Source organism: Pezoporus flaviventris, unplaced genomic scaffold (genome assembly GCF_033815535.1).
Source record: "Pezoporus flaviventris isolate CSIRO_AGI_PZ_B2104156 unplaced genomic scaffold, CSIRO_AGI_Pfla_v1 ptg000015l, whole genome shotgun sequence".
Taxonomy (NCBI): Eukaryota; Metazoa; Chordata; class Aves; order Psittaciformes; family Psittacidae; genus Pezoporus; species Pezoporus flaviventris.
Genome location: NW_026892563.1, coordinates 2,012,007 through 2,028,729, shown reverse-complemented (window position 1 = coordinate 2,028,729; position 16,723 = coordinate 2,012,007). Strand labels below are relative to the sequence as shown.

Here is a 16,723-nt window from a genome sequence, read left to right as displayed (position 1 = left end):
ATCCTTACCTCCTTTACAGGTTGACTTATTTTCAGATCATAAAAACAGGACATGAAATCAACTTCTCCATGTGGGGTCAGCTGTACTAACTGAGAGCGCAGCATCCTCCAAGGCAGTCCCAGCTGTAGGACAGACTCCATTGCAGCAGCCCAGTCATGGACAGAAATCCTGCCTGCCAGAAGGGGGGTCAGTTCATGGTTACAGGCAGTACATGACACAGCGCTCATCAAGTCACCAGCATGCCTTCTGCCCTTTCTAAAAACAGTTGCAAAACACAAACGATTTCTCAGTAACACTGGGATAAAACCTCTCATAACAGTCGGCAGCAGGGTTGGACTAGGCATATCCTCACATCTCTTTCAACCTTAATGATGTTTGGAAGAGTAACTTTTGGAAGTTGGAAGGTTGGAAGAGTAACATTTTGATGCTATTATGATGTCCAGCATGTCTTAATACCTTCTGAGAAAACCAGATAATGTCACGAAGTGTACTTCAGGTCTGAGCTGAGCTGCAACTAGAGAGACGTGGCTGAAAACCCAACAAGACAGAAATAACATTGAACAATTGTTCAGTGGCCAAAGAAGCAGTACCTTCCTGTAACTGATTGTCCTTTTAGGGGCACAGATAACAACTCAGTCAACTGAGAAGCCATCACAAGCAAAAAGTTGTATCTGTGCTAGAAATCATCTACTCCTTGCTCCTACATAAAAGGTTCATGTATTGGTTTGCCACTGACTTTTTTTCAGATATGTCTCCTAGGGGCACTGCCAGTTAGCAAGCTTTCCTCCGATACCTCCCAGACTCAGAAGGAGACTGGTTACCTCTCACCTGAGACCCCGGTTCCCTATCTTCTAGCTTCTGAGGATGCTCCTGAGTGAAGGTGGTTCATTACCTTTCAGCTTCTGGATCTGGATTTGCCTGCCCAAACTGCCCAACAACAAACACTATTTCATAATTTGCCTATGTGGCTCAGTCATTTTCTTCTTCCTACTTAAAGCTTCAGCCCCTCAAGTTGTTTTCTGGGGCTAAGCACCTGGTAACACCTGTCCCCTGTGGTCATGAAGAACATAAGATCAACCACCCCTTGCTAACCTCCAGCTTTACACTGGCAAGCAGGACCCCTCTCCATGGGGTTTGTCCCCTCTGCCCCTGCTATGCTGATGGAAATTGTGTTCCCCATAGTGGCAAGTGGACAGAGAGGTAGTGTTACCTGTGCCATTGAGGTCATACTGTGCAAAAGCACTAGTAAGTTCAGGCTTGTAAGCATAAATCTGCTCTCGTAAGGACTTTAAGGCAGATGATTCAATTGTACCCACCCTAGGAGGGAAAAAGTGCAGAGCATGTCATTGAAAAATTTAAATCTAGCATTTTATGCTTTGCAGCATTTGTAATCGAATTCTTACACCCTTTAACATGTACTATGTTTAGGGTCATCCTACAAGACAACACGGGGGGGGGGGGAGGGGGGAATAATCTGCTTTTTTTAGATAATCACATTTATGCAGGTAATTCTAAGATGCTTTGCATGGTAAATCTGACCACAGTGCTAGGCATGGCAGAGCTGTCACGATCAATTTTTTGGGCTCTGTTCGTAACAGGCTTTGTTCAGATTAACGCTGCAGTCTTAAAGCAGAGCTGACAGACAGGCGCCAGCCCTTTATGGTCCCTAACAGTTGTCTGTTCTAACCACTTTCTGCGACTAATTACCTTTGGGAGCTTCTCAGGAAGCCCATTAGAGCACTTAGAATATGTTTTGTCTACTATCTATATTAATTTTTAAATTGTAAAATTTACAAGGAAACCCGAGGAAAATGATGCCTATTCAATTACTCAAGCTATAGATTTGTGGCAAGTACTCACATGCTAAGTGAGTACACACTCACTGCACACAACACACAACTTTACCTATTGTGAAGATTCTGCCTCTGTGTGTGCTCGCTGACTTGATACTGTACAAACCGAGGAATCAGTTCAGGATTCAGTTTGATGTACGCTCCCCGGTTGCTCCCCTCTTCGTAATAGTTAGAGGCAGAAAATATAGTGATAACCTGATCATAGGAAACAAGGAAACTGGATTGGCCAGAACAACTCTTGAGACTGATTTCTGAAACTGATCTTAGAAAAACATCCAGGTCCCAAAATTAAGCATCTACATAGAAAATCAGAGGTCAACAACTATGTTGTTCACCAAATAGCTTGCACTTTTTGAGTCAGAGATCCAGGCCTGTATTATAGGCCTGTCACTGGAAGACTTCAGTTCAGGGGCAGTGTGGTATAACATGCTATTTAACAGAAACCTCATTCTAAGAGAGACCAGGTTTTCAGAATTCTTGCTGGCTGCCATGTCAGAAAACAGGCTCAGAAGAGAAAGTAGGAAGTTAAAAGGCTTCTAGAGCCTTAAAACATCTCTTGCACTGTATTTACACATAACTCTCCTCAGGGATTTTGTCGATGTTCATTTGTTTTCACACAAGTAAAAAGCCAGTCCCAACTTCCTGAAGCTGTAAAGAACTGTGTGTGTCAGAACTCTAATTTGTTCTAACTAGTGCACAATTTCCCCAGTCCCATTTTAAAGAAGTTACTCATTTTGCAGACAAATATACTGTGGATGTGCCTGTGAAATTCACAGAAGAATTCTACTTTATTTGGAAGCATCTTACCTTCCCATTGTGACTGATATCATAACCTTCTGGCTTAAATTCATGAGACCTGATGAGCATCTTCAGATTATACTTTTTAAACAGCTTGGCAGTGACATCAGGACCAAAGTAACAACCTCCTCCTCGACTCTTGTTTGGTGTACAGCCCCTTTGGCTTCTTGGGTCACTCCAGAGAATGTCAAGGATCTATAAATGGCATACGCAAGTAAGTGAAGACTTAATAGGAGAGGAATGACAGGCTGTGGCTGTTGCAAGTACTGGGAGAAAACGCACCTGAGTTGAATAAGTAGGCCTTTTTTTCCTTTTAGTAGGGCATTCTTTTGAGCTGAAAGTTCTGCTTTTCTTAAACTTTACCTGGATTTTGGATGAACTTTTTTCAGATGAAATAACATTTCAGAAATGTATCTGTCTCCTTTACAGCTGAATTTTCCAGACCCAGATTGGTACATCAGGAATAGTACCTAGGGTACTTCAAAGAGAGCAAAAGCTGCCTTCTTCTCATGTACCTGAGGGGTCTTTTCTATTTCACAGACCTGATAAACATAGGGGTCAGTGGTTTTACCTAAACTAAGCTTGAGAGTGCCTGCTCTAAACATGACAAGAGTTGCCTTTGGCTTTATTGTCTTCAGTTAGCTTCCATTTCTAAATAGGATTTTACATTATTATGTCAGGATTCATGAGGATGAATTATCATAGTTTAAAGTTACCTAACCAAATAATTCTGGTCTGTGGCATTTGCTCTAGAAGACAAAATGTGTTTGTTTAAACCTCACTGGATAAGGTTTACACTAACACATTCCACCTGTGTGTGCATGGCTAGGTGAATGCTTGGTTAGCTGGGGGAGTGTCAGATCTGGGGGCATTACCTGTGCCCATTATGTTAGTTTGTAGGTCAGATAGGTATCCTGGGAAATCACATTTTCAGAGACAGATAGGCTTCTCAAGAAGCTAAAGAAAACTATCTGCCTCTTAAAGCAGTTGTCTGATGAGAAGCTCAGAAAAAGAAACATAAAACTCAATTTGAGCTTCTGAATTGCTGTGCAAATTATGCTTTTCAAATTGTCACAATTTATTAAATTACAGTATGACAAGATCTCCATATTGCCTCTAATATTTAAGAGGAAATGAAAGGCCAGAGGACAAAAACTATTCACTCTTGAGCAATCAGCCTGTAGGAGTTGGGGTTTTTTTGGACACAACCAGCATTTAGCTGCCAAAACCACAGCCAAAGAAAGGTGCTTGCTATTGCAAACAGTTGTAAAGTCTGACCTATTTAAGCTGACAACTATGTATGTGCCAACAGATCCAACCACATGAGGGCATGCAAACAGTTCAGACTGAGCAGTTTCCTCCTCGTCATGGCTGAAGAAAACACTGGGTAAACTGTACTTGTATAGAGGCACAAGCCTTTCTTATCAGGTTTACAAAAAGCATCCAAATAGCTGGCTAGTATACTCCCAACAGTGATGGGTTTCTTACATACTGCCTGAATAGAACACCTGCTGGCTTTGTGCAGGAGGGGTTTGGAATCAGTCTGTCTTTGGTTTCACATACTTGTTTCCATTCCTTCTCAGAAGGGTCTGAAGACAAATTTGAGCCTGAAGGCCTAGTGGAGCCTGATGAAGAGATGTGTTGGGTTTTCCGTGCAAGATTCTGGCTGGCAATCTTTTCACTGGGTCTGGTTGTAGGAATGCTCTCCTTCACTTGGTCTTGTCTGAGTCTTACTGACTTCGGAGGCTGCAACAAAGATTTCACCTATTTAAAAAAGAATAATAAAAACTGGACTGAGTTATCAGAACATAAAGATGATACAAGCATGTTAGCTGAAATGCACATCAGTTCCCGTTTTCTGTACTCAGTATTGAACTCTCATAATGTCATGAACTCACAGGTTTGGTGAAAGCTACAGGTGTTTGTCACTTGCAGAAATTTTGCTTTCTATCTATCAGTGACCAACCTCTTCAGAGCTGTTCTTATAATCTTATTCATACCCACAGACTCATTCCAAGCCACAGTCAATCATAAAGGCTCACTATACAGCAAGTACAGTGTGGGCTCCAGAAGGAAACTTAAGTGCCCAGCGTCACTGGAAACTGAAAATATACATCTATACTGTACTGATGAAGAAACTGCATTCATTGCTGCTCTGCTACAATACCAAGCTGCTATTAATTCAGCTAACTGGAATATCAGGAGGATAACAGTGAAATTTATGAAGTATTTCATCAGGCCCTTTCACTGTTAAATCAACCTCCTCCAATATGCATGGGCATTTGATTTTTTTGGAGCTGTGTGATATGGCTCCATGAATGCATGTTAATACAGACTCCTCTCCCCTGACTGTCTTTTTTTCTCATTTGAGATTTTCTCATACTAGCTCATTTCCAAAAGAAAAGAAACCCAACAACAAAACACACACCTGTGCTCCCCCAAATTCTACTCTTTAATAAAGAAAAGGACTGATGCAAAACAAAATGCAAAACACCGGGTTATTCCCCAGTGCACTGACCAGTATTTGAGACCTGTCAGTTTCCAGCTGTACTAATTAAAATACATCAGTTGGCAAAGTGATATTGCCCCAAGTTGTGGCCCACACTTGTCTCATTAGCAACACTCTCCTGTGACAGCAACTTTGTTAATTTTGCCTTTCACAGATACTCTGTCAGTAACATGCTAAGCCCAGCCTTGGTGGAAGTGTGGGCAGAACCCAGCTCACAATTAAGACACCTCCATCTGTAGTTAGGTACCCAATTTTACTGTAAAACAGCACAGCCAGCAGAGTCTAGACTCCCATGACCAGAAGTATTAATTGGCCTTTTTGCATCTTTAAGAAACGGAGATACATCCAACTGTCCTGTAAAGCATTTATTTCTGCATTAGAAAACAAGGATAAGAGAAATAGCTCTTGATTCCACAGACATGGATGGCAAAGTACACAAGACCACTTAAATGTGTGTATCTCATGCCACCTGGGTTGTTCTACCATGTAGAATTAACATGAGGTAGGCAGATGTCACCCAAGAGACTGGTGGAGGAGACCTGTGAAGGTTTTGTCCAGAGGCAGGCAAAGGCTGGAAGGGACATCCCTAGGCTACAGGGTGCTTCCATGAACAGCGCTGGAGACCTATGCCTGAGCAAGGACAAGACCTGGATGTCCACTGATTATTAGGAGCCTCAGCATCCCCATCACAAGCAGACATCTTGATTTAGTTGTCCAAATTGAGACCCACACCATTTTTCACTGATTTGAAGGAGCTTTGTTTGCTCACCATATAAAAATAAAAAAAAAACACAACATTTGTCTCTTCCAAATCCCTGAAAAGCAGTAGTGTCTGTTTTTTTCAAGCCCACATCTCGATGTTTGATCCTCCTGGAAAGGCTTTCCCACATGTGCAAAGCTCAGCTGCTGCCACAGGAGAGCCTCACAGCTGGAGAAACACACACACAGCAGATGGCAGAAGCACAGCCGCGGGACAAAGGCAGTGCTAGCAAGATGTAGCTAGATTGATTTATGAAGTGTCTAAAAATGCCTGAGAATTAAGTACTTTTCATACTTCCTGGCTGATGTGTCATCACTGCAGGAAGGAGGTACCTTAAGTGGTTTTAGACATTTTAAAGTCAAAAGACACATTATTTTACAGCAGCCAAACAATTGGCTCCCAAGGGCTACTAAAACTTTCTTTCCTAAACAGTGATTTAGAAGGAAAATAAGACTTTTTTTTCCCCCCTTATGTACCTTACACAGCAGCCATTTCCTTTCCTAGTGCAAACAACTTGATCTTAGCATTTGTACTCCTATTTTTTTAAAGAAAACAAGATTACCCTCATGTGAATACCATCTTTTACCTTATTTCTCTGAAGTGCATTCAGGAAATCCAAATCTGTGGTGTCTGAAATCCCTCCATGCAGGATAAGAACTTTGTTATTAATTATAGTGGCAAGGGGAAGCCAGCTAAAGACATCTTGCAGAAGACACAAAATCTGATCCCCATGGTCCTGTAAAACACAGGTTTATATTAGACCCTATTTCTTGCAGATTCTGTTACTTCTAAGCCCAAGATTTTGCTGAAGTGTCTGCCACAGTCTATATAAACGTTCCGTCCAGGAGAGTCTCTGAAATGCAACGTTAAACAAACATGTTCCAACATTTACTTTAGAGCTGCTTAACTGTTTCTGTAGCATTTTGGTTTTCTTCCACTTTCACCTCTTTTTGTGTTCTTGAGTGGCCTTAATGATATTTATTTCATCCCATAGATCTTTGAGCATGGAAGGCTAACACTTTAAATTGTTTTGTCAGTTATTCCACTGATAGTCCAAAATAATTCCAACTCCATTTCTAAAGTCATTCAGTGCTACACTTAAGTAAACTGGTTGGAAGTTTCCTTGTTTACGCAGTTTTTATTTTACAAGTGCAAGCCTGTAAAGAAAATATAGGGGAAGGAGGAGGACTCTTACCTTGTACTTCCTCGAAACTTCCTTTGTGAAGCCGTATCTGAAAATAGGACAGCATAATGAGCTGCTTTTCAGTATGTCCTTCTGCATTATTTTCTGTGCTACAGTGTTTGCCAGGAGTTTTCTTGCCTTCTTTTTGTCCTGCCATTCTAACTCAGTTAAAATGTGCTTTCTTCTGCTCTTTCTCAAGAATTCAATTAAACTGATTTCTTGTATATACAAGTGATCAAGAGCAAAATCCAGACCAGCAATGATTAAGTGGCTTTTTTTCCCAGCTAAATGCAATAGCTTAGCAGTTTTACTTTTTGGATACTGGAGAGAAATTCCAAGGAACCTGTTAACAGGTAAAAATTCCTACAAAAACTCCATGGTGTTTTTGTCCTAAATCACTCAACCTTATTAGATGATGTAATCTGTCATGCCTTTTTCCTCACAAGGGACATGGATTTTGATACCTCATTCTTTTAACACCAAAATATCCTTGGTGCAAAGGGAATTTTTGCAACACTCTAACGCTCAGCTTTCAAATTTACTGATGTGCAGCACAGCAAAATGCCCAGCAAAGACCCATACACAGTAATACATCTTCACACTCCATACCATCACAGACTTAGTTAATATTTTCTGTTATTTTGAGTGGGGAATTATCCTACCTTGTAGACAAAGTAACTGATCTTGGTTTATGTTGTGGGTTTGTTTTTGTTTTTGGTTTTTTTTTTTTAATTAGGTGCTGGAAAAGTAGGTACCATGTGAACCTGGTTCTCTTACATGGATCATTAATAGGATTTGAACATGGGCCTCTGCAATTTTATTGTTAAAACAGCAATATATTCTGCACAGATCAAATGATAGAAGGGATACAACAGTTTACCCACCAGCCAGTCCCCCAGAGGCTTACTGGGACAGCTTAAAAACACAGAGAATAGCACTAAGGAGTTCTAATCCCATTCAGATAATTTTGTCCACAAGTCACACTTTCACTACAGCCAGAGACACTGGCCATGCTCACTCCTGTGGTAGAGCCAAATACCAATGTCTATATTAGAAAGCAGGGGCTCAGCTGTTCCTGCAATGGGACAGACTGGCACCTCTCAGCTAATGGACCTCCACTATGTAGAAGTGCAGATATTTACCTACCCCTTGTGTTTGGGAAGTGACATCTAAGTCTAAAGTTAAGTGAAATATCAGCTCCTGGTTTACAGGTTCCATTGTATTGCATATTACTATATCTTTTGCTATGGTATAGAAAAGCCAATGCTTTAAGTAAAATATCATCTTTCCATTCACCCTAAATTTGATACTCTGGAAGCTGCACTAAACCCATTGACTTCAATGGATTGTGATTAGGTCAGAGACATGACTCCTGTTCAAGTGCCTGTGTATAATGAGGATGCTCTTTACGCACCTCACACATCCTGAAGATGCAAAGCTACACCTGAATACCTAATAAAACATTATTTCTGTTTTAATGTGACACAGTGGCTAAAGTAGCATTCAAAAGCTCCAACGTTTCTAGTGAAAGGCCAGATACTCCCCCCTCACTGCCCCCTAAAACCTACCTCAGGTTCATGATGTAGTCTTCATGGTTTCCTCTATTCAAATGTAAATTATTGGGGTAGATAAGAAGAAATGCAAACAGGATTATAAGAATTTCCATAGAATTTTTCCCTCTGTCAACAAAATCACCGTTAAAGATGTAAGGATTTTGTTCTGAAGGCAGACCATTCTGCAGAAGGAAACAAAACCAAGAACATTTAGAGATGTTGCTACCCTACTGTAATAAAGGAAACTGTTTCAATGAGATCATGTTATGCTTCCAAAACTCACAGGAAAGGCAACAGTCCAGAGGACATCAAATCTTACTACAGAACTTTAAGAATTTGATTCCCATTGCTTTAATCCTGAAAGCACTACTTGAATTTTATTCACATTACACTTTGCCATGCCCTAGAGGAAAGAGGCTAAATGCAAGTATTTCTTACCTTATTTTTTTCTGAAGATGCTTTATCATGAATGGTGACATATCAAAAACTAGTATTGTGAATTGATGGTATGTTTAATATGATTAGTTATCAACATGTTAGTGAGTGCCATTAGCTTACAGAAAGTATAGCAGCAACTACCTACAGCTTCATCATTTCCAATCAAAATCAAAATATGATTTCAATTTTGATTGCTAGAAAAAGGAAACTTTTTTTTTCACAATTTGAATGCACAAGAATCATCAATAGAACCTCTATAAAATCATGTTACAACTGTGGCAGCCACTCTTAACAGGTTTGGCAGCATTGCAAAACATCCCACTTCTGAATGTATCTACTGTGCCAATGTCCAACATTTCCTATGTTCCTATGGTATTCTTGAGTGTACTGCCTTAGCAGGTCTCTTGCAGGATGTATTATTTGGCCAGGGACTCAATTAAATGTTTAATTTAAATTCATTAAGAAAAGTCTTTTTTGTCCCAGTCAAGCATCCTGTGCTGTTAATGTCAGAATGCAGTAGTGAATCCTGGTCTCTCGATGGCCACAGTGGTACAACCCCAAATGTTGTAAATACTGCTTGCTTGGTTTTTACTATAGCTTCTCCCCAGAATTATCCAAGTTAACTTAGAGGACACCTGTGGTTTCTCTCTGCTCACAAGAGTGGCAATTCACAAGACTTTGCTAATGCAGTGGCTCGTAGCGGTTTTACAAAAGAAAGGATGTATTTCAGGTGTGGAACAAAAAGAAGAGGCTCAGAAGCAGCTCCTGGAAAGACGAGTTAATAAAAGCTGTGCCTTTACACCGACAGGCATATTAATCATGAGCAGATTGTCAGTATACAGACAGCCACCCTAACTGGAGTCCTCATGGAAAAACAAATCTACTGAAGCACTCTCTAGACTCCATCATTGTTTCTCTGGAAAAGCTTACCTACCACTCTTAGTTTTAAATAAGTTTGTTTTGGACTTCCAACTTCAATGTGAAATTTTAGTTTTGTTCTGATGCTAACACTCATGCAAAGTTTTATTTCCTTTTCTGTGGTTTTGACCAACAATAAGAGCAAAACTATTAAAGGCCTTTGCAGCCTCTGACATGTCAGAGGCGAACAAGGCCCTGTAATGACTAGCAAGTTGCTGCTGGGCATCATTACTGTATCTGCTGGGTTAGTGATTAATTAACTTCTGTTCATCGTTTGCATTTTTTTCAGGCTATTTCTATCCATGGCATCCATTATAGAGCAACACATAATTTAAAATTCAAATGTTTCAAGGAATTTCAGGAAATGCTGTAATTTAATGGAGATTAATGCAAGGACTGAACGAGCCTCAAACTGGCTGTTGAGAAAAAAAGTAGTTATCCTACCCTCACTCAAACCAGGTTTAAGCATGACAAGCAGCACTGTATTGATAAGCTGTAGATTGCTAGCTTCTGTGAATTTGCTGTTGGCAGCTTGTAAAAGTGCTGTGATAAAAGCTCCCTGGATGGAGCCCACGCTCAAGGTCCTGACATGCAGGCAGGTGGCCCAAATGCTACAGCAGCCATTTTAGCTCTGCACAGCTCTGTGCAGACCTGAGCTCACTACACTCCTCACTCATGGCACTGTTTTGGATTGTACCCACTTGTTTTAGGTTATGGGTGGTTCATACCAACTCAGAGGAGGATATCCCTTCCAACTGAAATAGTGTTAGGAAAGCATAAAAAAATGGATCCCAGAAGCTGACTGGGTTCACTGCTCAGCTGAGTGAACTACTCAGAGGGGAAATGAAATACTGTGTTGTTTAATTTGCTTCTAAATAACTAAGCAGCTCTATCATGTGCTCTCTGTTTTCTCAACCACTTTGAAATGACAAAATATTTGTCCATTTTATTAGGTTTGATGGAAGGACTCCCCTAGAAGCTTAACAAAGAACAACTAGGGGATAAATCTAGTCCCTGAAGTCAGTGGGAGATTTGGTTCCAAATTTACTGAAGTCAGGATTTAGTCCTTTCTTAGAGTTTTTCTCTTTGTAACATTCGCTAGAAAGGGGAAAAAGCATCATCATCTGTTTCCTCCAAAAGAGTAAAACTCAGGCTGATTGCAGCTGTATATATATCTGCGCATTTATGTTTAACATAGTTACTTTCCCCATTCCAGATCCTGTGCATGAAACCAAGCTGTATCCTACTCTTATTCCAATTTCAAAAAGGAAGATTGTCAAATATTTTAATTAGACGGTAAAGAGACTGCAAGCCAAGGACCAGCTAAATGTAACCGATGAGAAAAGCAGAACTCTTTTACAGAGTCTGATTATACTTCAACAGGCTTCAGGTATGCACCTGGGCAAAAGAACAAAGTTGCTATTCAACAAGTGTCAGATAAAATATAACAAAGTTGAGGGGGGTCGGGGGGAGGGGGGAGGCAGTTACATAACTTAAACATCTGGTTTAGGTCACTTCAGTCTCCATTCAGTGCAGATGAATGTGTCAGACACAAACCCTTTCCCCCCCCGGAAAGCTCAAATCAAAGTATCTGCTGAATGAAAGGTGGCGATTCACATTAAAGATAAATGTGAAACTAAATACAGGAAATTTCCTGCATCTTCAGTAAACATACAATTGTGGAAATAATAGCCTGGAGCTTAATTTTTTTCACATCAGTTAAACAGAGATAAGCTTTTTTAACATTAAAAAGTGATCAGTTGTTCAGAGACATGTGAAGGGTGCCCTTGGCATTTCCATTTTGTGCAGACTATGTGATTGCTTCCAGCACTTAAAAAGCTTTTAAACAGAGAATTCTTTTTGTTTCCTGTAAACAAATAATAATAAAAACCACTTTGCAGATATCAATGGAAGGCCTAAGTGAAAGCTTCTGCATTTTTTTCTGGAAGGCCAAAATTATCCGTGGTGTACTGTTACATAAGAAACTAAGTTAGCTCCTGATTTTAGAAGACTTTAGGCAATACGGAATACAAAACAGCAGCAGGACTTTGGAGACATTGTAAGGAACCCTCTTGAGTTCTGGTTCTGCTCCAGTTCACCATTTAGGAAGAGAAAGACCTCCTGGATCCCCTTTTCACAGTGAGCAGGAGGATATGGAGAGGAAAAGCTATGACAAAGGCACCATTCAAATTGTTCCACGACTGTGTGTGTGGTACATGCACAGGGCATGTACATTTCTAACAGTGATAAATCAGACATAAATACATGTTATTAACAACAAGTCATGAAATAAAAATGCTACATCACAGGCTACCTACTTACCTTATAGAATATCAGCAAAAGATCATCCAAGTTTCCATGCAAATCTCCTACAGGAAACAAAAAGATGGGTTTTTGTTGTTGGGTTTGTTGGCGTTTTTTTAATACATTTTCTCACAGAGGAGAAAAAAAGAAAAAATGGAATTATAAAACTGGAATTAGTCTGAATGTGTTTTCCCCCATGTTCTCCCTAAGTAGTTTGCTTTTTATTAGGATCAGGTTCATTTAAGGTACAAGCTGAAGCTGCTTGTAAAATCTGGCAATTAAATACTTTAAAAGTCTACAATTGTCTTGCATAAAGTTTTTGTCTTCCCAGCTAGATCTGAAGATTGGACCAGTCACACAGACAGAGGTTCAACAAGGGAAATGGGGTTAAGATGAACAAACATATTACAAATATGAAAACCAGAAAATGTCACTAAAAGACATTTAGACATATGATTGACTTCTACATACTAACAGGTTTAAATTTATTAAGTAGCCCACTTTCTACAGCACAACTGAACATCTGTCCGATTCACAGCCAGGTTTTGATTACTACAGGCAGGATCTGATGGAGACTATGTACGATGTATGCCTCAGTACTGAGACAGGAATGAGAGATTTGGCTCCTTCTGACAGGTTTATTTTTGAACAGATTTCACCCCAACACAAAGAATCACTGCAGCAGAGCTCCCCCCACATATGACTAAATTTCATGCTCACAGAACCAACCTCATGTCTGTGACTCACCACCAAAAAGCCACAGCACAGTTTCAAACTGATCTTGTAATAATATCCTTCCACTAGCAAATAGTAGGAAAAGTGATGTTTTTACCCTGTCTATATATTCTCTGTGCAACTTTTTATTACTTATGACCCTGCTGAAGGCATTCTAAGTAATCCTTATATGGATGCAAACTTTTCACATGTGTTTTTAATCTGCATTATTAGTTTGAAATTAAAAAAAAAGGGAAGGGGGGTTTCCTTATGTTAAGGAAATCAACATTTTGGATCAATTATGTCCGAAAAATGATCCTTCATCTTTTTGCAGAGGAACTTTCTGGTTACAAAAGCTATTAGTTTCAGTGCAGGAAAGGGACCCCTTTAGATGCTCCTTACATAATGCAAATGTAATACTAAAATGCAATACTAATATACATTCTGCGTACTAAGAATATGCTTATTAAGAACATGTAACAAACAAGTATGAGTCTGTGTTGCTTTAGTTTGGAGAGAGGTTTTGTTGGCTTGGTTAACAAATCACTGTTTATACAAAACCTCATTTAAAGAAACCCTTTCCTGGCAATCATAGTAGGTGCATAACCACTTCTTCAAATGCATCATGTGTTTTGCATGCGTCACAGTACCCCTCCTTATATCAATTTACCATTTCACACAGCACACTGCTAACCATCAAGAGTTAACGTCACCATTACTGTTCTGGTTTGCAGATACTACGTTCTGTGAATCAGGATACAGCATCCCTTTATTCATGATTTACAGAAGTGTTACAAAATAAATGGGCAATGAGCTCTTAGTTCTCTACCTTGTGACACATCACATCACTCTGTGAGACTAATTTGTTGCTTGTATAAACACTCATCCATCCTCTCGGGTCCCTTTAGAAATGAGGGTTTATTATAATTTCAATTTATACTAGATAGTCATGCTGCCAGTGAAAGGCCTTGCTTGCCACCCCTATTAAGTCCTCATTAAAATCATTACTGAGTAAATTGTTGATGGCAAAATCTTTTTCTCAGCAAGAGGAGAAAGCAGTGAGACTTGCAACCAGTGATCAGAATACTCTGTGACATTTTAGAGATTTGTGCAGGAATATTAAAGCTACAGTGCAGTGTTAGCTGAATTAATACTGACTCATTCAGGAATGTTTAATGAGAAAAGGAAAGAGCTGCTGAGGGACTTTCTTAAAATGTACTCAGTGTGACTCAGGAACCTTTTTTTGTTGTTGTTCCAACTTATGCATTTGTAGGGGAAAAAAAAAAAACAAAAAACAAACCAAAACCGAAACAAAAGCATCAAGAACTTCCTTGTAATGGCAACACTTGGAAATGTCTGTATCATTTTCTAACCACTTAGAATATCAACTCATAGCCCAAAGCAGTTATCTTCTCTGGCACTTTACCACAGACAGTTATCTCCTTGGAGTAGGAAGTTGAAATACGGGTGATATTTGGCATCTCCTTGAGAACCCTCCTAGTTTCATATAGCAGCTGCAGTACATAACGGGCATGAAGCAGCTGTGAGGAAAAAAAAAAATGCAGGGAGAAAAGGAAGACTTATTAGACGTAGCAAAACGTCTGTTTGCTTTATTAATCTCCAACATGTATTGCCAAGATTACTTATACTACAGACCACTGGATCTGATTGCAGGCTGTATGGTTTAGCATTGGGATTAGAGGTGTTCATAGCCTTGCACTTGCTTCCCAGTGAATGGATGTAGAGCCCTTAATGAACTTGCTTTACATATTTTCCCCTTTTATTTCTAGTGTACTGTTTCTACTACTCCCACCTACAGAAAGGATAAAAGAGTGAGTTTTACAGCACTCTGAATCATTACATAAGGTCATCTGTTTAAAGCAACTTGAGGGAAGAAAAAAAAAATATCTAGGTGTGAATTAAAAAAAACTCAACAAACCAAACCAAACAAAAATAAAAAAAAACAAAAAACATAAGCCAAAAGCCAAACCAAACAACACAAAAAACACAAACCAACAACAACAACAAAGAAAAAACAACCCCAAAACACAAACAAAAAAAACCAACAAAGACCATAAATGATATTTCAGCAAATTGCAAATATGAGAGGGGAACTCCAGCAAGAGTTATCTTTATGAAAATTTTGTCAGTTTGTGATTTTTAAGGCATTTAACTCAAACAACTCTGAGGAAATTTGGTAGAGGAGACAGATGAGCTATGGACTGACTTTTCAAGATTTGTGGTTTAAAGCAAAAAAGAAGGCCAATTACATATAGTCATTTCCTTAATAAAATGCCAGCCACAGTAAGTGAAGAGAGAGCTGACAGTAAGGTGAAGCCTGGGTGGGCTTATTTAACATGGATTTTATATTTTACTACTTTTAAGATCAGCCTTCACAGAAAATTACAGAAAAAAACCAAAACCCAAAACAAAAAAACAACCAACCACCATTATTTGGTAAATTAAAAAGCAAGACAGACCCTTATCCTTTACATACAGTATACTGGTTAAGCACAAATGACCACAAGTTCAAACAAAGCTGTGCCATGCAATGTTTCCCTGCCTCACTCTCATCTTATAGAGGGCAGTGAAGGAGCCTGTTCAAGAACATAGAGAATCAACAGCCTTCTCCATGCCTTGGCAGCCACAGACAGTAAGCTCCTGAGATTTGTGCTATCACCCTGTTCCACTGCATTAGTGATGCTTTATATTCACTCTTTTATTATGGTAGAGTCTTGCACACTGGAACAAGGTGACCATTCAAAAACCACTTTTAACCCAGAAAAAGATGGTAACTAGCTTCTAAGTTAGCTTAGGACACCTTCCCCAGTCTTGCACCTTCAGTGATAACCCCTGCCTTGCAGCTGCTAAGGGCTCCCATTACATGATCACTGTAATCTCAGTGCCTGAAGAGCAGGTCCCAACTAGTCCCTGCTCCCTCCCCAGTGCTGGCTCTGGTGGTCATGCAGCCAAATAGTGAGTCAAATCTGAGAAACAGTCTGTCTGAGAACTGACTGGTTTTGATTTTGTCGTGGTAGCTTCAAGCTAGATCAGTTTCCAAAGACAGGTCACCATGCACCTCTATGATCACTTGGGGCTAGCAGGAGAGGGTAATGGGATGGTAAGGAAGGGTGAAATAACTCCTGGTCACCCATTTAGCCTTATATTGTGTTCAACTGATCGTGGAACTACAACTTGACAGAGACATAAAACAAGTTTAAAAAAAAAAAATTAAAATCAAACTACTTGTATCTTACTTGTTCACTCTTGAAAGCATGAAGAAGAGCATTGGCATCATTAATAGTAAGAGGGAAAGAGAGTCGGGGTCCATAATAAGAGTCTGGAACATCAATCTTCGTTTCAAATTCTGTTAAACTTAAGCCTTCTTCTACCACATGAGAAACATTAGGGCTGGCAAAAATTTCAGAAACTGGAAAAGAGGGAAGAAAAACAACAATGTAGAAACTCCGCTGATCCACATAGGGCTGTAAGAGCATGACTAGAAATGATGAAACTAAATGATGCTCTACTTGCTGCAGTATTACAAGTGGCCTTATATAGTCAAGAGCTCCAGGTGTCCCCAGATTGTTTCACAATACTAAAAACAAGCAAACAAACAAAAAAAGCAAAACCCAATCAAATGAAAAAACAGGCAAACTCTCTGTCCCAATAGCCAGTAGCTGTGGCCAAGAT

The 16,723-nt window shown here is 39.6% G+C and overlaps 2 protein-coding genes across 9 annotated transcripts in view; one reads left to right on the top strand and one right to left on the bottom strand.

Annotated features, from left to right (window-relative positions):
• Positions 1 to 11,357, top strand: part of PHKA2 (phosphorylase kinase regulatory subunit alpha 2) — a 60,365-nt gene extending 49,008 nt beyond the window's left edge. Inside the window, exons 32-33 of one of the 4 annotated variants that reach the window (XR_009743372.1) lie at positions 1,808 to 1,867; positions 6,697 to 7,042. The gene's annotated coding sequence lies outside the window, so the exon portion shown is untranslated. Of the gene's footprint in view, positions 1 to 1,807; positions 1,868 to 2,593; positions 2,727 to 6,696; positions 7,043 to 11,228 lie in introns of those variants that run through there. The other 3 variants (XR_009743371.1, XR_009743373.1, XR_009743374.1) reach the window with 3 other exon arrangements.
• Positions 1 to 16,723, bottom strand: part of PPEF1 (protein phosphatase with EF-hand domain 1) — a 51,460-nt gene that overhangs the window by 2,320 nt on the left and 32,417 nt on the right. For all 5 annotated transcript variants that reach the window (XM_061453204.1, XM_061453203.1, XM_061453207.1 and 2 more), the window contains 11 exons: positions 16,288 to 16,460; positions 14,457 to 14,571; positions 12,335 to 12,381; positions 8,672 to 8,838; positions 7,116 to 7,152; positions 6,507 to 6,656; positions 4,215 to 4,415; positions 2,661 to 2,846; positions 1,906 to 2,048; positions 1,211 to 1,317; positions 9 to 172 (listed from right to left, as the gene is read on the bottom strand). In XM_061453204.1, the coding sequence (XP_061309188.1) occupies positions 9 to 172; positions 1,211 to 1,317; positions 1,906 to 2,048; positions 2,661 to 2,846; positions 4,215 to 4,415; positions 6,507 to 6,656; positions 7,116 to 7,152; positions 8,672 to 8,838; positions 12,335 to 12,381; positions 14,457 to 14,571; positions 16,288 to 16,460 (1,490 nt within the window). The remainder of the gene's footprint in view (positions 1 to 8; positions 173 to 1,210; positions 1,318 to 1,905; positions 2,049 to 2,660; positions 2,847 to 4,214; positions 4,416 to 6,506; positions 6,657 to 7,115; positions 7,153 to 8,671; positions 8,839 to 12,334; positions 12,382 to 14,456; positions 14,572 to 16,287; positions 16,461 to 16,723) is intronic.